The sequence below is a fragment of the Oncorhynchus clarkii genome, chromosome 18 (assembly GCF_045791955.1).
Source record: "Oncorhynchus clarkii lewisi isolate Uvic-CL-2024 chromosome 18, UVic_Ocla_1.0, whole genome shotgun sequence".
NCBI lineage: Eukaryota > Metazoa > Chordata > Actinopteri > Salmoniformes > Salmonidae > Oncorhynchus > Oncorhynchus clarkii.
The window spans coordinates 16,733,539-16,756,038 of record NC_092164.1 but is presented as its reverse complement, the minus strand read 5'-3'; the positions used below and the strand labels follow the sequence as shown (position 1 = coordinate 16,756,038).

Sequence of the window (22,500 nt, the reverse complement as noted above, 5' to 3'; positions counted from 1 at the left end):
AGATCTGATGTGTTAGGTCACTTCTCCTCCTGAGAGATCTCATATGTTAGGTCACTTCTCCTCCTGAGAGATCTGAAGTGTTAGGTCACTTCTCCTCCTGAGAGATATGATGTGTTAGGTCACTTCTCCTCCTGATAGATCTGATGTGTTAGGTCACTTCTCCTCCTGAGAGATCTGATGTGTTAGGTCACTTCTCCTGAGAGATCTCATGTGTTAGGTCACTTCTCCTCCTGAGAGATCTGATGTGTTAGGTCACTTCTCCTGAGAGATCTGATGTGTTAGGTCACTTCTCCTCCTGAGAGATCTGATGTGTTAGGTCACTTCTCCTCCTGAGAGATCTGATGTGTTAGGTCACTTCTCCTCCTGAGAGATCTGATGTGTTAGGTCACTTCTCCTGAGAGATCTCATGTGTTAGGTCACTTCTCCTCCTGAGAGATCTGATGTGTTAGGTCACTTCTCCTGAGAGATCTGATGTGTTATGTCACTTCTCCTCCTGAGAGATCTGATGTGTTAGGTCACTTCTCCTCCTGAGAGATCTGATGTGTTAGGTCACTTCTCCTCCTGAGAGATCTCATGTGTTAGGTCACTTCTCCTCCTGAGAGATCTCATGTGTTAGGTCACTTCTCCTCCTGAGAGATCTGATGTTTTAGGTCACTTCTCCTCCTGAGAGATATGATGTGTTAGGTCACTTCTCCTCCTGAGAGATCTGATGTGTTAGGTCACTTCTCCTCCTGAGAGATCTCATGTGTTAGGTCACTTCTCCTCCTGAGAGATCTGATGTGTTAGGTCACTTCTCCTCCAGAGAGATATGATGTGTTAGGTCACTTCTCCTCCTGAGAGATCTGATGTGTTAGGTCACTTCTCCTGAGAGATCTGATGTGTTAGGTCACTTCTCCTCCTGAGAGATCTCATATGTTAGGTCACTTCTCCTCCTGAGAGATCTGAAGTGTTAGGTCACTTCTCCTCCTGAGAGATATGATGTGTTAGGTCACTTCTCCTCCTGATAGATCTGATGTGTTAGGTCACTTCTCCTCCTGAGAGATCTGATGTGTTAGGTCACTTCTCCTGAGAGATCTCATGTGTTAGGTCACTTCTCCTCCTGAGAGATCTGATGTGTTAGGTCACTTCTCCTGAGAGATCTGATGTGTTAGGTCACTTCTCCTCCTGAGAGATGTGATGTGTTAGGTCACTTCTCCTCCTGAGAGATCTGATGTGTTAGGTCACTTCTCCTCCTGAGAGATCTCATGTGTTAGGTCACTTCTCCTCCTGAGAGATCTCATGTGTTAGGTCACTTCTCCTCCTGAGAGATCTGATGTTTTAGGTCACTTCTCCTCCTGAGAGATATGATGTGTTAGGTCACTTCTCCTCCTGAGAGATCTGATGTGTTAGGTCACTTCTCCTCCTGAGAGATCTCATGTGTTAGGTCACTTCTCCTCCTGAGAGATCTGATGTGTTAGGTCACTTCTCCTCCAGAGAGATATGATGTGTTAGGTCACTTCTCCTCCTGAGAGATCTGATGTGTTAGGTCACTTCTCCTCCTGAGAGATCTGATGTGTTAGGTCACTTCTCCTCCTGAGAGATCTCATATGTTAGGTCACTTCTCCTCCTGAGAGATCTGATGTGTTAGGTCACTTCTCCTCCTGGGAGATCTGATGTGTTAGGTCACTTCTCCTCCTGAGAGATCTGATGTGTTAGGTCACTTCTCCTCCTGGGAGATCTGATGTGTTAGGTCACTTCTCCTCCTGGGAGATATGATGTGTTAGGTCACTTCTCCTCCTGAGAGATCACATATGTTAGGTCACTTCTCCTCCTGAGAGATCTGATGTGTTAGGTCACTTCTCCTCCTGAGAGATCTCATATGTTAGGTCACTTCTCCTGAGAGATCTGATGTGTTAGGTCACTTCTCCTCCTGAGAGATCTCATATGTTAGGTCACTTCTCCTCCTGAGAGATCTGAAGTGTTAGGTCACTTCTCCTCCTGAGAGATATGATGTGTTAGGTCACTTCTCCTCCTGATAGATCTGATGTGTTAGGTCACTTCTCCTCCTGAGAGATCTGATGTGTTAGGTCACTTCTCCTGAGAGATCTCATGTGTTAGGTCACTTCTCCTCCTGAGAGATCTGATGTGTTAGGTCACTTCTCCTGAGAGATCTGATGTGTTAGGTCACTTCTCCTCCTGAGAGATCTCATGTGTTAGGTCACTTCTCCTCCTGAGAGATCTGATGTGTTAGGTCACTTCTCCTGAGAGATCTGATGTGTTAGGTCACTTCTCCTCCTGAGAGATCTGATGTGTTAGGTCACTTCTCCTCCTGAGAGATCTGATGTGTTAGGTCACTTCTCCTCCTGAGAGATCTGATGTGTTAGGTCACTTCTCCTGAGAGATCTCATGTGTTAGGTCACTTCTCCTCCTGAGAGATCTGATGTGTTAGGTCACTTCTCCTGAGAGATCTGATGTGTTATGTCACTTCTCCTCCTGAGAGATCTGATGTGTTAGGTCACTTCTCCTCCTGAGAGATCTGATGTGTTAGGTCACTTCTCCTCCTGAGAGATCTCATGTGTTAGGTCACTTCTCCTCCTGAGAGATCTCATGTGTTAGGTCACTTCTCCTCCTGAGAGATCTGATGTTTTAGGTCACTTTTCCTCCTGAGAGATATGATGTGTTAGGTCACTTCTCCTCCTGAGAGATCTGATGTGTTAGGTCACTTCTCCTCCTGAGAGATCTCATGTGTTAGGTCACTTCTCCTCCTGAGAGATCTGATGTGTTAGGTCACTTCTCCTCCAGAGAGATATGATGTGTTAGGTCACTTCTCCTCCTGAGAGATCTGATGTGTTAGGTCACTTCTCCTGAGAGATCTGATGTGTTAGGTCACTTCTCCTCCTGAGAGATCTCATATGTTAGGTCACTTCTCCTCCTGAGAGATCTGAAGTGTTAGGTCACTTCTCCTCCTGAGAGATATGATGTGTTAGGTCACTTCTCCTCCTGATAGATCTGATGTGTTAGGTCACTTCTCCTCCTGAGAGATCTGATGTGTTAGGTCACTTCTCCTGAGAGATCTCATGTGTTAGGTCACTTCTCCTCCTGAGAGATCTGATGTGTTAGGTCACTTCTCCTGAGAGATCTGATGTGTTAGGTCACTTCTCCTCCTGAGAGATCTGATGTGTTAGGTCACTTCTCCTCCTGAGAGATCTGATGTGTTAGGTCACTTCTCCTCCTGAGAGATCTCATGTGTTAGGTCACTTCTCCTCCTGAGAGATCTCATGTGTTAGGTCACTTCTCCTCCTGAGAGATCTGATGTTTTAGGTCACTTCTCCTCCTGAGAGATATGATGTGTTAGGTCACTTCTCCTCCTGAGAGATCTGATGTGTTAGGTCACTTCTCCTCCTGAGAGATCTCATGTGTTAGGTCACTTCTCCTCCTGAGAGATCTGATGTGTTAGGTCACTTCTCCTCCTGAGAGATCCTGATGTGTTAGGTCACTTCTCCTCCTGAGAGATCTGATGTGTTAGGTCACTTCTCCTACTGAGAGATCTCATGTGTTAGGTCACTTCTCCTCCAGAGAGATATGATGTGTTAGGTCACTTCTCCTCCTGAGAGATCTCATGTGTTAGGTCACTTCTGCTCCTGAGAGATCTCATGTGTTAGGTCACTTCTCCTCCTGAGAGATATGATGTGTTAGGTCACTTCTCCTCCTGAGAGATATGATGTGTTAGGTCACTTCTCCTGAGAGATCTGATGTGTTAGGTCACTTCTCCTCCAGAGAGATATGATGTGTTAGGTCACTTCTCCTCCTGAGAGATATGATGTGTTAGGTCACTTCTCCTCCTGAGAGATCTCATGTGTTAGGTCACTTCTCCTCCAGAGAGATCTCATGTGTTAGGTCACTTCTCCTCCTGAGAGATATGATGTGTTAGGTCACTTCTCCTCCTGAGAGATATGATGTGTTAGGTCACTTCTCCTGAGAGATCTGATGTGTTAGGTCACTTCTCCTCCAGAGAGATATGATGTGTTAGGTCACTTCTCCTCCTGAGAGATCTGATGTGTTAGGTCACTTCTCCTCCTGAGAGATCTGATGTGTTAGGTCACTTCTCCTCCTGAGAGATCTCATGTGTTAGGTCACTTCTCCTCCAGAGAGATATGATGTGTTAGGTCACTTCTCCTCCTGAGAGATCTCATGTGTTAGGTCACTTCTCCTGAGAGATCTCATGTGTTAGGCCACTTCTCCTCCTGAGAGATCTCATGTGTTAGGTCACTTCTCCTGAGAGATCTCATGTGTTAGGTCACTTCTCCTCCTGAGAGATCTGATGTGTTAGGTCACTTCTCCTGAGAGATCTCATGTGTTAGGTCACTTCTCCTCCTGAGAGATCTCATGTGTTAGGTCACTTCTCCTCCAGAGAGATATGATGTGTTAGGTCACTTCTCCTCCTGAGAGATCTCATGTGTTAGGTCACTTCTCCTCCAGAGAGATATGATGTGTTAGGTCACTTCTCCTCCAGAGAGATCTGATGTGTTAGGTCACTTCTCCTGAGAGATCTCATGTGTTAGGTCACTTCTCCTCCTGAGAGATCTCATGTGTTAGGTCACTTCTCCTCCTGAGAGATCTGATGTGTTAGGCCACTTCTCCTCCTGAGAGATCTGATGTGTTAGGTCACTTCTCCTCCTGAGAGATCTCATGTGTTAGGTCACTTCTCCTCCAGAGAGATATGATGTGTTAGGTCACTTCTCCTCCTGAGAGATCTCATGTGTTAGGTCACTTCTCCTGAGAGATCTCATGTGTTAGGCCACTTCTCCTCCTGAGAGATCTGATGTGTTAGGTCACTTCTTCTCCTGAGAGATCTCATGTGTTAGGTCACTTCTCCTCCAGAGAGAAATGATGTGTTAGGTCACTTCTCCTCCTGAGAGATCTCATGTGTTAGGTCACTTCTCCTGAGAGATCTCATGTGTTAGGTCACTTCTCCTCCTGAGAGATCTCATGTGTTAGGTCACTTCTCCTCCTGAGAGATATGATGTGTTAGGTCACTTCTCCTCCTGAGAGATCTGATGTGTTAGATCACTTCTCCTCCTGAGAGATCTCATATGTTAGGTCACTTCTCCTGAGAGATCTCATGTGTTAGGTCACTTCTCCTGAGAGATCTCATGTGTTAGGTCACTTCTCCTCCTGAGAGATCTCATGTGTTAGGTCACTTCTCCTCCAGAGAGATCTCATGTGTTAGGTCACTTCTCCTGAGAGATCTCATGTGTTAGGTCACTTCTCCTCCTGAGAGATCTCATGTGTTAGGTCACTTCTCCTGAGAGATCTCATGTGTTAGGTCACTTCTCCTCCTGAGAGTTCTGATGTGTTAGGTCACTTCTCCAGAGAGATATGATGTGTTAGGTCACTTCTCCTCCTGAGAGATATGATGTGTTAGGCCACTTCTCCTCCTGAGAGATCTCATGTGTTAGGTCACTTCTCCTGAGAGATCTCATGTGTTAGGTCACTTCTCCTGAGAGATCTGATGTGTTAGGTCACTTCTCCTCCTGAGAGATCTGATGTGTTAGGTCACTTCTCCTCCTGAGAGATCTGATGTGTTAGGTCACTTCTCCTCCTGAGAGATCTCATGTGTTAGGTCACTTCTCCTCCTGAGAGATCTCATGTGTTAGGTCACTTCTCCTCCTGAGAGATCTGATGTGTTAGGTCACTTCTCCTCCTGAGAGATATGATGTGTTAGGTCACTTCTCCTCCTGAGAGATCTGATGTGTTAGGTCACTTCTCCTCCTGAGAGATCTCATGTGTTAGGTCACTTCTCCTCCTGAGAGATCTGATGTGTTAGGTCACTTCTCCTCCAGAGAGATATGATGTGTTAGGTCACTTCTCCTCCTGAGAGATCTGATGTGTTAGGTCACTTCTCCTGAGAGATCTCATGTGTTAGGTCACTTCTCCTCCTGAGAGATATGATGTGTTAGGCCACTTCTCCTCCTGAGAGATCTCATGTGTTAGGTCACTTCTCCTCCTGAGAGATCTGATGTGTTAGGTCACTTCTCCTGAGAGATCTCATGTGTTAGGTCACTTCTCCTCCTGAGAGATCTGATGTGTTAGGTCACTTCTCCTCCTGAGAGATCTGATGTGTTAGGTCACTTCTCCTCCTGAGAGATCTCATGTGTTAGGTCACTTCTCCTCCAGAGAGATATGATGTGTTAGGTCACTTCTCCTCCTGAGAGATCTCATGTGTTAGGTCACTTCTCCTCCTGAGAGATCTCATGTGTTAGGTCACTTCTCCTCCTGAGAGATATGATGTGTTAGGTCACTTCTCCTCCTGAGAGATATGATGTGTTAGGTCACTTCTCCTGAGAGATCTGATGTGTTAGGTCACTTCTCCTCCAGAGAGATATGATGTGTTAGGTCACTTCTCCTCCTGAGAGATATGATGTGTTAGGTCACTTCTCCTCCTGAGAGATCTCATGTGTTAGGTCACTTCTCCTCCTGAGAGATCTCATGTGTTAGGTCACTTCTCCTCCTGAGAGATATGATGTGTTAGGTCACTTCTCCTGAGAGATCTGATGTGTTAGGTCACTTCTCCTCCTGAGAGATCTGATGTGTTAGGTCACTTCTCCTCCTGAGAGATCTGATGTGTTAGGTCACTTCTCCTCCTGAGAGATCTGATGTGTTAGGTCACTTCTCCTCCTGAGAGATCTGATGTGTTAGGTCACTTCTCCTCCTGAGAGATCTCATGTGTTAGGTCACTTCTCCTCCAGAGAGATATGATGTGTTAGGTCACTTCTCCTCCTGAGAGATCTCATGTGTTAGGTCACTTCTCCTGAGAGATCTCATGTGTTAGGCCACTTCTCCTCCTGAGAGATCTCATGTGTTAGGTCACTTCTCCTGAGAGATCTCATGTGTTAGGTCACTTCTCCTCCTGAGAGATCTGATGTGTTAGGTCACTTCTCCTGAGAGATCTCATGTGTTAGGTCACTTCTCCTCCTGAGAGATCTCATGTGTTAGGTCACTTCTCCTCCAGAGAGATATGATGTGTTAGGTCACTTCTCCTCCTGAGAGATCTCATGTGTTAGGTCACTTCTCCTCCAGAGAGATATGATGTGTTAGGTCACTTCTCCTCCAGAGAGATCTGATGTTTTAGGTCACTTCTCCTGAGAGATCTCATGTGTTAGGTCACTTCTCCTCCTGAGAGATCTCATGTGTTAGGTCACTTCTCCTCCTGAGAGATCTCATGTGTTAGGTCACTTCTCCTGAGAGATCTCATGTGTTAGGCCACTTCTCCTGAGAGATCTCATGTGTTAGGTCACTTCTCCTCCTGAGAGATCTCATGTGTTAGGTCACTTCTCCTCCTGAGAGATTTGATGTGTTAGGTCACTTCTCCTCCTGAGAGATCTGATGTGTTAGGTCACTTCTCCTCCTGAGAGATCTCATATGTTAGGTCACTTCTCCTGAGAGATCTCATGTGTTAGGTCACTTCTCCTGAGAGATCTCATGTGTTAGGTCACTTCTCCTCCTGAGAGATCTCATGTGTTAGGTCACTTCTCCTCCAGAGAGATCTCATGTGTTAGGTCACTTCTCCTGAGAGATCTCATGTGTTAGGTCACTTCTCCTCCTGAGAGATCTCATGTGTTAGGTCACTTCTCCTCCTGAGAGATCTCATGTGTTAGGTCACTTCTCCTCCTGAGAGATTTGATGTGTTAGGTCACTTCTCCTCCTGAGAGATCTGATGTGTTAGGTCACTTCTCCTCCTGAGAGATCTCATATGTTAGGTCACTTCTCCTGAGAGATCTCATGTGTTAGGTCACTTCTCCTGAGAGATCTCATGTGTTAGGTCACTTCTCCTCCTGAGAGATCTCATGTGTTAGGTCACTTCTCCTCCAGAAAGATCTCATGTGTTAGGTCACTTCTCCTCCTGAGAGATCTCATGTGTTAGGTCACTTCTCCTCCTGAGAGATCTCATGTGTTAGGTCACTTCTCCTCCTGAGAGATCTCATGTGTTAGGTCACTTCTCCTGAGAGATCTCATGTGTTAGGCCACTTCTCCTCCTGAGAGATCTGATGTGTTAGGTCACTTCTCCTCCTGAGGAATCTCATGTGTTAGGTCACTTCTCCTCCAGAGAGATATGATGTGTTAGGTCACTTCTCCTCCTGAGAGATCTCATGTGTTAGGTCACTTCTCCTGAGAGATCTCATGTGTTAGGTCACTTCTCCTCCTGAGAGATCTCATGTGTTAGGTCACTTCTCCTGAGAGATCTCATGTGTTAGGTCACTTCTCCTCCTGAGAGATCTGATGTGTTAGGTCACTTCTCCTCCTGAGAGATCTCATGTGTTAGGTCACTTCTCCTGAGAGATCTCATGTGTTAGGTCACTTCTCCTCCTGAGAGATCTCATGTGTTAGGTCACTTCTCCTCCTGAGAGATATGATGTGTTAGGTCACTTCTCCTCCTGAGAGATCTGATGTGTTAGGTCACTTCTCCTCCTGAGAGATCTCATATGTTAGGTCACTTCTCCTGAGAGATCTCATGTGTTAGGTCACTTCTCCTGAGAGATCTCATGTGTTAGGTCACTTCTCCTCCTGAGAGATCTCATGTGTTAGGTCACTTCTCCTCCAGAGAGATCTCATGTGTTAGGTCACTTCTCCTGAGAGATCTCATGTGTTAGGTCACTTCTCCTCCTGAGAGATCTCATGTGTTAGGTCACTTCTCCTCCTGAGAGATCTCATGTATTAGGTCACTTCTCCTGAGAGATCTCATGTGTTAGGCCACTTCTCCTCCTGAGAGATCTGATGTGTTAGGTCACTTCTCCTCCTGAGGAATCTCATGTGTTAGGTCACTTCTCCTCCAGAGAGATATGATGTGTTAGGTCACTTCTCCTCCTGAGAGATCTCATGTGTTAGGTCACTTCTCCTGAGAGATCTCATGTGTTAGGTCACTTCTCCTCCTGAGAGATCTCATGTGTTAGGTCACTTCTCCTGAGAGATCTCATGTGTTAGGTCACTTCTCCTCCTGAGAGTTCTGATGTGTTAGGTCACTTCTCCAGAGAGATATGATGTGTTAGGTCACTTCTCCTCCTGAGAGATCTCATGTGTTAGGTCACTTCTCCTCCAGAGAGATATGATGTGTTAGGTCACTTCTCCTCCTGAGAGATCTCATGTGTTAGGTCACTTCTCCTGAGAGATCTCATGTGTTAGGCCACTTCTCCTCCTGAGAGATCTCATGTGTTAGGTCACTTCTCCTGAGAGATCTCATGTGTTAGGTCACTTCTCCTGAGAGATCTCATGTGTTAGGTCACTTCTCCTCCTGAGAGATCTCATGTGTTAGGTCACTTCTCCTCCTGAGAGATTTGATGTGTTAGGTCACTTCTCCTCCTGAGAGATCTGATGTGTTAGGTCACTTCTCCTCCTGAGAGATCTCATATGTTAGGTCACTTCTCCTGAGAGATCTCATGTGTTAGGTCACTTCTCCTGAGAGATCTCATGTGTTAGGTCACTTCTCCTCCTGAGAGATCTCATGTGTTAGGTCACTTCTCCTCCAGAAAGATCTCATGTGTTAGGTCACTTCTCCTCCTGAGAGATCTCATGTGTTAGGTCACTTCTCCTCCTGAGAGATCTCATGTGTTAGGTCACTTCTCCTCCTGAGAGATCTCATGTGTTAGGTCACTTCTCCTGAGAGATCTCATGTGTTAGGCCACTTCTCCTCCTGAGAGATCTGATGTGTTAGGTCACTTCTCCTCCTGAGGAATCTCATGTGTTAGGTCACTTCTCCTCCAGAGAGATATGATGTGTTAGGTCACTTCTCCTCCTGAGAGATCTCATGTGTTAGGTCACTTCTCCTGAGAGATCTCATGTGTTAGGTCACTTCTCCTCCTGAGAGATCTCATGTGTTAGGTCACTTCTCCTGAGAGATCTCATGTGTTAGGTCACTTCTCCTCCTGAGAGATCTGATGTGTTAGGTCACTTCTCCTCCTGAGAGATCTCATGTGTTAGGTCACTTCTCCTGAGAGATCTCATGTGTTAGGTCACTTCTCCTCCTGAGAGATCTCATGTGTTAGGTCACTTCTCCTCCTGAGAGATATGATGTGTTAGGTCACTTCTCCTCCTGAGAGATCTGATGTGTTAGGTCACTTCTCCTCCTGAGAGATCTCATATGTTAGGTCACTTCTCCTGAGAGATCTCATGTGTTAGGCCACTTCTCCTCCTGAGAGATCTGATGTGTTAGGTCACTTCTCCTCCTGAGAGATCTCATGTGTTAGGTCACTTCTCCTCTGGAGAGAAATTATGTGTTAGGTCACTTCTCCTGAGAGATCTCATGTGTTAGGTCACTTCTCCTCCTGAGAGATCTGATGTGTTAGGTCACTTCTCCTCCTGAGAGATCTCATATGTTAGGTCACTTCTCCTGAGAGATCTCATGTGTTAGGTCACTTCTCCTGAGAGATCTCATGTGTTAGGTCACTTCTCCTCCTGAGAGATCTCATGTGTTAGGTCACTTCTCCTCCAGAAAGATCTCATGTGTTAGGTCACTTCTCCTCCTGAGAGATCTCATGTGTTAGGTCACTTCTCCTCCTGAGAGATCTCATGTGTTAGGTCACTTCTCCTCCTGAGAGATCTCATGTGTTAGGTCACTTCTCCTGAGAGATCTCATGTGTTAGGCCACTTCTCCTCCTGAGAGATCTGATGTGTTAGGTCACTTCTCCTCCTGAGGAATCTCATGTGTTAGGTCACTTCTCCTCCAGAGAGATATGATGTGTTAGGTCACTTCTCCTCCTGAGAGATCTCATGTGTTAGGTCACTTCTCCTGAGAGATCTCATGTGTAAGGTCACTTCTCCTCCTGAGAGATCTCATGTGTTAGGTCACTTCTCCTGAGAGATCTCATGTGTTAGGTCACTTCTCCTCCTGAGAGATCTGATGTGTTAGGTCACTTCTCCTCCTGAGAGATCTCATGTGTTAGGTCACTTCTCCTGAGAGATCTCATGTGTTAGGTCACTTCTCCTCCTGAGAGATCTCATGTGTTAGGTCACTTCTCCTCCTGAGAGATATGATGTGTTAGGTCACTTCTCCTCCTGAGAGATCTGATGTGTTAGGTCACTTCTCCTCCTGAGAGATCTCATATGTTAGGTCACTTCTCCTGAGAGATCTCATGTGTTAGGTCACTTCTCCTGAGAGATCTCATGTGTTAGGTCACTTCTCCTCCTGAGAGATCTCATGTGTTAGGTCACTTCTCCTCCAGAGAGATCTCATGTGTTAGGTCACTTCTCCTGAGAGATCTCATGTGTTAGGTCACTTCTCCTCCTGAGAGATCTCATGTGTTAGGTCACTTCTCCTCCTGAGAGATCTCATGTATTAGGTCACTTCTCCTGAGAGATCTCATGTGTTAGGCCACTTCTCCTCCTGAGAGATCTGATGTGTTAGGTCACTTCTCCTCCTGAGAGATCTCATGTGTTAGGTCACTTCTCCTGAGAGATCTCATGTGTTAGGTCACTTCTCCTCCTGAGAGATCTCATGTGTTAGGTCACTTCTCCTGAGAGATCTCATGTGTTAGGTCACTTCTCCTCCTGAGAGTTCTGATGTGTTAGGTCACTTCTCCAGAGAGATATGATGTGTTAGGTCACTTCTCCTCCTGAGAGATCTCATGTGTTAGGTCACTTCTCCTCCAGAGAGATATGATGTGTTAGGTCACTTCTCCTCCTGAGAGATCTCATGTGTTAGGTCACTTCTCCTGAGAGATCTCATGTGTTAGGCCACTTCTCCTCCTGAGAGATCTGATGTGTTAGGTCACTTCTCCTCCTGAGAGATCTCATGTGTTAGGTCACTTCTCCTCCAGAGAGAAATTATGTGTTAGGTCACTTCTCCTCCTGAGAGATCTCATGTGTTAGGTCACTTCTCCTGAGAGATCTCATGTGTTAGGTCACTTCTCCTCCTGAGAGATCTCATGTGTTAGGTCACTTCTCCTCCTGAGAGATTTGATGTGTTAGGTCACTTCTCCTCCTGAGAGATCTGATGTGTTAGGTCACTTCTCCTCCTGAGAGATCTCATATGTTAGGTCACTTCTCCTGAGAGATCTCATGTGTTAGGTCACTTCTCCTGAGAGATCTCATGTGTTAGGTCACTTCTCCTCCTGAGAGATCTCATGTGTTAGGTCACTTCTCCTCCAGAGAGATCTCATGTGTTAGGTCACTTCTCCTGAGAGATCTCATGTGTTAGGTCACTTCTCCTCCTGAGAGATCTCATGTGTTAGGTCACTTCTCCTCCTGAGAGATCTCATGTGTTAGGTCACTTCTCCTGAGAGATCTCATGTGTTAGGCCACTTCTCCTGAGAGATCTCATGTGTTAGGTCACTTCTCCTCCTGAGAGATCTCATGTGTTAGGTCACTTCTCCTCCTGAGAGATTTGATGTGTTAGGTCACTTCTCCTCCTGAGAGATCTGATGTGTTAGGTCACTTCTCCTCCTGAGAGATCTCATATGTTAGGTCACTTCTCCTGAGAGATCTCATGTGTTAGGTCACTTCTCCTGAGAGATCTCATGTGTTAGGTCACTTCTCCTCCTGAGAGATCTCATGTGTTAGGTCACTTCTCCTCCAGAGAGATCTCATGTGTTAGGTCACTTCTCCTGAGAGATCTCATGTGTTAGGTCACTTCTCCTCCTGAGAGATCTCATGTGTTAGGTCACTTCTCCTCCTGAGAGATCTCATGTGTTAGGTCACTTCTCCTCCTGAGAGATTTGATGTGTTAGGTCACTTCTCCTCCTGAGAGATCTGATGTGTTAGGTCACTTCTCCTCCTGAGAGATCTCATATGTTAGGTCACTTCTCCTGAGAGATCTCATGTGTTAGGTCACTTCTCCTCCTGAGAGATCTCATGTGTTAGGTCACTTCTCCTCCAGAGAGATCTCATGTGTTAGGTCACTTCTCCTGAGAGATCTCATGTGTTAGGTCACTTCTCCTCCTGAGAGATCTCATGTGTTAGGTCACTTCTCCTCCTGAGAGATATCATGTGTTAGGTCACTTCTCCTGAGAGATCTCATGTGTTAGGCCACTTCTCCTCCTGAGAGATCTGATGTGTTAGGTCACTTCTCCTCCTGAGGAATCTCATGTGTTAGGTCACTTCTCCTCCAGAGAGATATGATGTGTTAGGTCACTTCTCCTCCTGAGAGATCTCATGTGTTAGGTCACTTCTCCTGAGAGATCTCATGTGTTAGGTCACTTCTCCTCCTGAGAGATCTCATGTGTTAGGTCACTTCTCCTGAGAGATCTCATGTGTTAGGTCACTTCTCCTCCTGAGAGATCTGATGTGTTAGGTCACTTCTCCTCCTGAGAGATCTCATGTGTTAGGTCACTTCTCCTCCAGAGAGATCTCATGTGTTAGGTCACTTCTCCTGAGAGATCTCATGTGTTAGGTCACTTCTCCTCCTGAGAGATCTCATGTGTTAGGTCACTTCTCCTCCTGAGAGATCTCATGTGTTAGGTCACTTCTCCTGAGAGATCTCATGTGTTAGGCCACTTCTCCTGAGAGATCTCATGTGTTAGGTCACTTCTCCTCCTGAGAGATCTCATGTGTTAGGTCACTTCTCCTCCTGAGAGATTTGATGTGTTAGGTCACTTCTCCTCCTGAGAGATCTGATGTGTTAGGTCACTTCTCCTCCTGAGAGATCTCATATGTTAGGTCACTTCTCCTGAGAGATCTCATGTGTTAGGTCACTTCTCCTGAGAGATCTCATGTGTTAGGTCACTTCTCCTCCTGAGAGATCTCATGTGTTAGGTCACTTCTCCTCCAGAGAGATCTCATGTGTTAGGTCACTTCTCCTGAGAGATCTCATGTGTTAGGTCACTTCTCCTCCTGAGAGATCTCATGTGTTAGGTCACTTCTCCTCCTGAGAGATCTCATGTGTTAGGTCACTTCTCCTCCTGAGAGATTTGATGTGTTAGGTCACTTCTCCTCCTGAGAGATCTGATGTGTTAGGTCACTTCTCCTCCTGAGAGATCTCATATGTTAGGTCACTTCTCCTGAGAGATCTCATGTGTTAGGTCACTTCTCCTCCTGAGAGATCTCATGTGTTAGGTCACTTCTCCTCCAGAGAGATCTCATGTGTTAGGTCACTTCTCCTGAGAGATCTCATGTGTTAGGTCACTTCTCCTCCTGAGAGATCTCATGTGTTAGGTCACTTCTCCTCCTGAGAGATATCATGTGTTAGGTCACTTCTCCTGAGAGATCTCATGTGTTAGGCCACTTCTCCTCCTGAGAGATCTGATGTGTTAGGTCACTTCTCCTCCTGAGGAATCTCATGTGTTAGGTCACTTCTCCTCCAGAGAGATATGATGTGTTAGGTCACTTCTCCTCCTGAGAGATCTCATGTGTTAGGTCACTTCTCCTGAGAGATCTCATGTGTTAGGTCACTTCTCCTCCTGAGAGATCTCATGTGTTAGGTCACTTCTCCTGAGAGATCTCATGTGTTAGGTCACTTCTCCTCCTGAGAGATCTGATGTGTTAGGTCACTTCTCCTCCTGAGAGATCTCATGTGTTAGGTCACTTCTCCTGAGAGATCTCATGTGTTAGGTCACTTCTCCTCCTGAGAGATCTCATGTGTTAGGTCACTTCTCCTCCTGAGAGATATGATGTGTTAGGTCACTTCTCCTCCTGAGAGATCTGATGTGTTAGGTCACTTCTCCTCCTGAGAGATCTCATATGTTAGGTCACTTCTCCTGAGAGATCTCATGTGTTAGGTCACTTCTCCTGAGAGATCTCATGTGTTAGGTCACTTCTCCTCCTGAGAGATCTCATGTGTTAGGTCACTTCTCCTCCAGAAAGATCTCATGTGTTAGGTCACTTCTCCTGAGAGATCTCATGTGTTAGGTCACTTCTCCTCCTGAGAGATCTCATGTGTTAGGTCACTTCTCCTCCTGAGAGATCTCATGTGTTAGGTCACTTCTCCTGAGAGATCTCATGTGTTAGGTCACTTCTCCTCCTGAGAGATCTCATGTGTTAGGTCACTTCTCCTCCAGAGAGATCTCATGTGTTAGGTCACTTCTCCTGAGAGATCTCATGTGTTAGGTCACTTCTCCTCCTGAGAGATCTCATGTGTTAGGTCACTTCTCCTCCTGAGAGATCTCATGTGTTAGGTCACTTCTCCTGAGAGATCTCATGTGTTAGGTCACTTCTCCTCCTGAGAGATCTGATGTGTTAGGTCACTTCTCCTCCTGAGAGATCTCATGTGTTAGGTCACTTCTCCTCCAGAGAGATCTCATGTGTTAGGTCACTTCTCCTGAGAGATCTCATGTGTTAGGTCACTTCTCCTCCTGAGAGATCTCATGTGTTAGGTCACTTCTCCTCCTGAGAGATCTCTTGTGTTAGGTCACTTCTCCTGAGAGATCTCATGTGTTAGGCCACTTCTCCTGAGAGATCTCATGTGTTAGGTCACTTCTCCTCCTGAGAGATCTCATGTGTTAGGTCACTTCTCCTCCTGAGAGATTTGATGTGTTAGGTCACTTCTCCTCCTGAGAGATCTGATGTGTTAGGTCACTTCTCCTCCTGAGAGATCTCATATGTTAGGTCACTTCTCCTGAGAGATCTCATGTGTTAGGTCACTTCTCCTGAGAGATCTCATGTGTTAGGTCACTTCTCCTCCTGAGAGATCTCATGTGTTAGGTCACTTCTCCTCCAGAGAGATCTCATGTGTTAGGTCACTTCTCCTGAGAGATCTCATGTGTTAGGTCACTTCTCCTCCTGAGAGATCTCATGTGTTAGGTCACTTCTCCTCCTGAGAGATCTCATGTGTTAGGTCACTTCTCCTCCTGAGAGATTTGATGTGTTAGGTCACTTCTCCTCCTGAGAGATCTGATGTGTTAGGTCACTTCTCCTCCTGAGAGATCTCATATGTTAGGTCACTTCTCCTGAGAGATCTCATGTGTTAGGTCACTTCTCCTCCTGAGAGATCTCATGTGTTAGGTCACTTCTCCTCCAGAGAGATCTCATGTGTTAGGTCACTTCTCCTGAGAGATCTCATGTGTTAGGTCACTTCTCCTCCTGAGAGATCTCATGTGTTAGGTCACTTCTCCTCCTGAGAGATATCATGTGTTAGGTCACTTCTCCTGAGAGATCTCATGTGTTAGGCCACTTCTCCTCCTGAGAGATCTGATGTGTTAGGTCACTTCTCCTCCTGAGGAATCTCATGTGTTAGGTCACTTCTCCTCCAGAGAGATATGATGTGTTAGGTCACTTCTCCTCCTGAGAGATCTCATGTGTTAGGTCACTTCTCCTGAGAGATCTCATGTGTTAGGTCACTTCTCCTCCTGAGAGATCTCATGTGTTAGGTCACTTCTCCTGAGAGATCTCATGTGTTAGGTCACTTCTCCTCCTGAGAGATCTGATGTGTTAGGTCACTTCTCCTCCTGAGAGATCTCATGTGTTAGGTCACTTCTCCTGAGAGATCTCATGTGTTAGGTCACTTCTCCTCCTGAGAGATCTCATGTGTTAGGTCACTTCTCCTCCTGAGAGATATGATGTGTTAGGTCACTTCTCCTCCTGAGAGATCTGATGTGTTAGGTCACTTCTCCTCCTGAGAGATCTCATATGTTAGGTCACTTCTCCTGAGAGATCTCATGTGTTAGGTCACTTCTCCTGAGAGATCTCATGTGTTAGGTCACTTCTCCTCCTGAGAGATTTCATGTGTTAGGTCACTTCTCCTCCAGAAAGATCTCATGTGTTAGGTCACTTCTCCTGAGAGATCTCATGTGTTAGGTCACTTCTCCTCCTGAGAGATCTCATGTGTTAGGTCACTTCTCCTCCTGAGAGATCTCATGTGTTAGGTCACTTCTCCTGAGAGATCTCATGTGTTAGGTCACTTCTCCTCCTGAGAGATCTCATGTGTTAGGTCACTTCTCCTCCAGAGAGATCTCATGTGTTAGGTCACTTCTCCTGAGAGATCTCATGTGTTAGGTCACTTCTCCTCCTGAGAGATCTCATGTGTTAGGTCACTTCTCCTCCTGAGAGATCTCATGTGTTAGGTCACTTCTCCTGAGAGATCTCATGTGTTAGGTCACTTCTCCTCCAGAGAGATATGATGTGTTAGGTCACTTCTCCTCCTGAGAGATCTCATGTGTTAGGTCACTTCTCCTGAGAGATCTCATGTGTTAGGTCACTTCTCCTCCTGAGAGATCTCATGTGTTAGGTCACTTCTCCTGAGAGATCTCATGTGTTAGGTCACTTCTCCTCCTGAGAGTTCTGATGTGTTAGGTCACTTCTCCAGAGAGATATGATGTGTTAGGTCACTTCTCCTCCTGAGAGATATGATGTGTTAGGCCACTTCTCCTCCTGAGAGATCTCATGTGTTAGGTCACTTCTCCTGAGAGATCTCATGTGTTAGGTCACTTCTCCTGAGAGATCTCATGTGTTAGGTCACTTCTCCTCCTGAGAGATCTCATGTGTTAGGTCACTTCTCCTCCTGAGAGATCTCATGTGTTAGGTCACTTCTCCTCCAGAGAGATATGATGTGTTAGGTCACTTCTCCTCCTGAGAGATCTCATGTGTTAGGTCACTTCTCCTGAGAGATCTCATGTGTTAGGCCACTTCTCCTCCTGAGAGATCTGATGTGTTAGGTCACTTCTCCTCCTGAGAGATCTCATGTGTTAGGTCACTTCTCCTCCAGAGAGAAATTATGTGTTAGGTCACTTCTCCTCCTTAGAGATCTCATGTGTTAGGTCACTTCTCCTGAGAGATCTCATGTGTTAGGTCACTTCTCCTCCTGAGAGATCTCATGTGTTAGGTCACTTCTCCTCCTGAGAGATTTGATGTGTTAGGTCACTTCTCCTCCTGAGAGATCTGATGTTTTAGGTCACTTCTCCTGAGAGATCTCATGTGTTAGGTCACTTCTCCTCCTGAGAGATCTCATGTGTTAGGTCACTTCTCCTGAGAGATCTCATGTGTTAGGTCACTTCTCCTCCTGAGAGATCTGATGTGTTAGGTCACTTCTCCTCCTGAGAGATTTGATGTGTTAGGTCACTTCTCCTCCTGAGAGATCTGATGTGTTAGGTCACTTCTCCTCCTGAGAGATCTCATATGTTAGGTCACTTCTCCTGAGAGATCTCATGTGTTAGGTCACTTCTCCTGAGAGATCTCATGTGTTAGGTCACTTCTCCTCCTGAGAGATCTCATGTGTTAGGTCACTTCTCCTCCAGAGAGATCTCATGTGTTAGGTCACTTCTCCTGAGAGATCTCATGTGTTAGGTCACTTCTCCTCCTGAGAGATCTCATGTGTTAGGTCACTTCTCCTCCTGAGAGATCTCATGTGTTAGGTCACTTCTCCTGAGAGATCTCATGTGTTAGGCCACTTCTCCTCCTGAGAGATCTGATGTGTTAGGTCACTTCTCCTCCTGAGGAATCTCATGTGTTAGGTCACTTCTCCTCCAGAGAGATATGATGTGTTAGGTCACTTCTCCTCCTGAGAGATCTCATGTGTTAGGTCACTTCTCCTGAGAGATCTCATGTGTTAGGTCACTTCTCCTCCTGAGAGATCTCATGTGTTAGGTCACTTCTCCTGAGAGATCTCATGTGTTAGGTCACTTCTCCTCCTGAGAGATCTGATGTGTTAGGTCACTTCTCCAGAGAGATATGATGTGTTAGGTCACTTCTCCTCCTGAGAGATATGATGTGTTAGGCCACTTCTCCTCCTGAGAGATCTCATGTGTTAGGTCACTTCTCCTGAGAGATCTCATGTGTTAGGTCACTTCTCCTGAGAGATCTCATGTGTTAGGTCACTTCTCCTCCTGAGAGATCTCATGTGTTAGGTCACTTCTCCTCCTGAGAGATCTCATGTGTTAGGTCACTTCTCCTCCAGAGAGATATGATGTGTTAGGTCACTTCTCCTCCTGAGAGATCTGATGTGTTAGGTCACTTCTCCTCCTGAGAGATCTGATGTGTTAGGTCACTTCTCCTCCTGAGAGATATGATGTGTTAGGTCACTTCTCCTCCAGAGAGATCTGATGTGTTAGGTCACTTCTCCTCCTGAGAGATATGATGTGTTAGGCCACTCTAACCGACTGGTGTGTGTGTGTGTTCTTCTGCAGATGAGACAGAATATGAGTACAGCGGGAGTGAAGAGGAGGAAGAGGAGCGAGACGTGGGGGAGCCAAGGTAACACACACATACACACACACACATATACACACACACACACACACACACACACACACACACACACACACACACACACACACACACACACACACACACACACACACACACACACACACACATCCAACAAACACAGTCTGTCATTGGTCCATTTTCCACTCACACTCTCTTCTGAATGGTCCTTCCCCAGCTCCATCATCAACATCCCCGGTGAGTCGACATTAAGGCGGGACTTCCTGCGTCTGCAGCTGGCCAATAAGGAACGCTCTGAGGCTCTGAGGCGCCAGCAGTTGGAACAACAGCAGAACGAGGAACACAAGCGCCTCCTACTGGCCGAACGACAGAAACGCATAGAGGAGCAGAAAGAACAGAGGAGGAGACTGGAGGAGGTAGGACACACTCATGCATACACACACACACGCACCCACGCACACACACACATGTTTACCTCTCTTTTTCTGTCCAACAGCAACAGCGCAGGGAGCGTGAGTTGAGGAAGCAGCAGGAGAGAGAACAGAGGAGGCGCTATGAGGAGATGGAACAACTACGGAGAGATGAGGAGAGGAGGCACGCGGAGAGAGAACAGGTACACACTTTGACTTCCTCCTGAAGTCCTCTTGTTCTCTCTCTTCCTGCTGCTACGGTGTATAGGAGTATATCTGTCTCTTGTTCTCTCTGTTTCCTGTTCTCTCCTTCCCTCCATGCTGCATTAGGAGTACATCTCTGTCTGACTCTCTCTTTCTGTTTCCTGTTCTCTCCTTCCCTCCATGCTGCATTAGGAGGACATCTCTGTCTGACTCTCTCTTTCTGTTTCCTGTTCTCTCCTTCCCTCCATGCTGCATTAGGAGTACATCTCTGTCTGACTCTCTCTTTCTGTTTCCTGTTCTCTCCTTCCCTCCATGCTGCATTAGGAGTACATCTCTGTCTGACTCTCTTTCTGTTTCCTGTTCTCTCCTTCCCTCCACGCTGCATTAGGAGTACATCTCTGTCTGACTCTCTCTTTCTGTTTCCTGTTCTCTCCTTCCCTCCATGCTGCATTAGGAGTACATCTCTGTCTGACTCTCTCTTTCTGTTTCCTGTTCTCTCCTTCCCTCCATGCTGCATTAGGAGTACATCTCTGTCTGACTCTCTCTTTCTGTTTCCTGTTCTCTCCTTCCCTCCATGCTGCGTTGTGATAGGAGTATATCCGTAGACAGCTGGAGGAGGAACAGAGACAGTTAGAGATCCTACAGCAACAGCTTCTACAGGAGCAGGCTCTACTGCTGGTAACACTGTTACCCCTGCATGTCTATGTATATATACCCCTGACCTCTCACCCCTGACCCCTCAATAACTTCTACAGGAGCAGGCCCATTGTATACCTGCATGTGTACATCTACCTACCCCCCTCCTCTGAAGTCTGATCCCTCAACCCTGTGAAACTACAGCCACAGAGCCTGTGGTGTAAACCTGTACCCGTACCCTGCAAGGAACCCCCCTCCCCAGCCCCATCAAATCACATCACATGTTATTTGTAACATGCGCCGAATACAACAGGTGTAAACTTTACCGTGAAATGCTTACTGACAAGCCCTTAACCAACAATGCAGTTCCAGAAAAGTTAAGAAAATATTTACCAAATAAACTAAAGTAAAAAAATAAAGTAAATGACATAAAAATAATGAGGCTATATACAGGGGGTACCGGTACCGAGTCAATGTGCGGGGTACAGGTTAGTCCAGGTCATTTGTACATGGATCATGGAACGTCCCTGTGAGCCCTGTCCTGTATGGATCCTATTGGTCAACCTGTCCTGTGTGGAGTGATGCTATTGGTCATGTGTGTCATGTGTCTCTGTTGCTTGGCTCTGTGCTGTCATGATAGTGATTTGGTTAAGATCGGATAATAACAGCCTTCCGCGTGTGTGTGTGTGTGTGTCTCCATAGGAGTATAAACGTAAGCAGATTGAGGAACAACGTCAAGCCGAGAGACTCCAGAGACAGTTACAACAGGAGGTAACACTTGGCTCTTATGATGATGTCATATAACAATGGTGTTGAATAATTGAAGAGATGGTCAATTGTTGCCTATTTGTTTTGTAGAGAGCCTACCTGGTGTCTCTACAACAGCAGCAACAGCAACAACAACAAAACCAAGATGGCCGACCAGGCGAGAAGAAACCTCTGTATCACTATAAAGACTCAGCTAGTCCTACTGACAAACCTGCATGGGCTAAAGAGGTACACACACACACACACACACACACACACACACACACACACACACACACACACACACACACACACACACACACACACACACACACACACACACACACACACACACACAGGCCTGGTGTCTACACTGAGAGTTTCTACAGACAGAAGCAGAAGGGTTCGAGAGAAGATGCTGGAGAGACTCTGGTCTCTGGACAACATTCATAACTGAAGATCATGAGTACAGTCTCAGTCTAACTACAACATTGTCTGTGTAGTGGTGCATACAGTGTGGATCGGAACAAGATATTGTGTTCTTCTGTTACAGTTCTCGTGTGTGTTTTTATATTTAATGTGTGTGTTTGAAGAGTGTGCATGTGTGAATGGTTCTCTGTTCACGTGTGTGTGTGTGTGCTTGTTTAACTTCTGCCCCACCTTGTCTACAGGTCTTGAAGCAGCAGACACACCCCCAGAGCCACTCACCCCGCCCATTCCTCAGACAAAGCCACTCCTTCAACCAACCTTCATCCCCCATTCCCTCCCACGCCAACCTCCCTCGCCGAGCCCCCTCCGACCCCACCCCTCCCCCTCACATCCGTATCTCCCTGGAGACCAGGGATCTAGTAGATCCTGTTCTGAAACAGGAGATCAGCCAGCAGGTTAGAGAGATGAGAGCTCAGAAAGCCGGTCAGAGGGTGGTCAGACAGAAAGAAAGAGGATGCAATACCGGAGCCAACCACCAGGGGGTAGTACAACACAACAACCGGGGGCCAAAAGGGCCTAGCCGAGCTGGTCAAAAGGCTGGTCAGCAAGACCGAGTACGCAGTGCCAGACCTAAACACCAAGGGCCACAACCCAACCCCAACCAGGGGCCACATCATAATGGGAAGGGGCAACAGGCTGGCTTTAACCGAGGCCCCAGCCCTAACCCCAACCCCAACCAATCTCGAAAAGAGAGCCCCATCTCTAATCCCCAAGCCCCTAACCAAGAGGCCCTCAATGGGCCAGCCTGGGCACCCAGCTCCAGCCCCAACCAGGGACATAACCTGGGGGTGAAAGACCAGGGGCAGATATGGGTCAGTGGCCGTAGTAGCAGCTCCATCTCCCCCTGTCGTAGAATAGACATAGAAGTAAATGACATAGATGTAGAAATAGACTCCTCTTCCTCCTCTCATTCTAATTCTTCTTTCCTCTACCCCTCTCCTGATCATGATCT

General features: G+C 46.6%; 1 protein-coding gene across 1 annotated transcript in view; it reads left to right on the top strand.

Annotated features, from left to right (window-relative positions):
- LOC139373078 (TRAF2 and NCK-interacting protein kinase-like) overlaps nt 1–22,500 on the top strand; it is a 79,102-nt gene that overhangs the window by 39,820 nt on the left and 16,782 nt on the right. The window contains exons 11-16 of the mRNA XM_071113165.1: nt 19,023–19,089; nt 19,280–19,478; nt 19,559–19,675; nt 20,268–20,354; nt 21,015–21,083; nt 21,171–21,308. Coding sequence (XP_070969266.1) covers nt 19,023–19,089; nt 19,280–19,478; nt 19,559–19,675; nt 20,268–20,354; nt 21,015–21,083; nt 21,171–21,308 — 677 coding nt within the window. The remainder of the gene's footprint in view (nt 1–19,022; nt 19,090–19,279; nt 19,479–19,558; nt 19,676–20,267; nt 20,355–21,014; nt 21,084–21,170; nt 21,309–22,500) is intronic.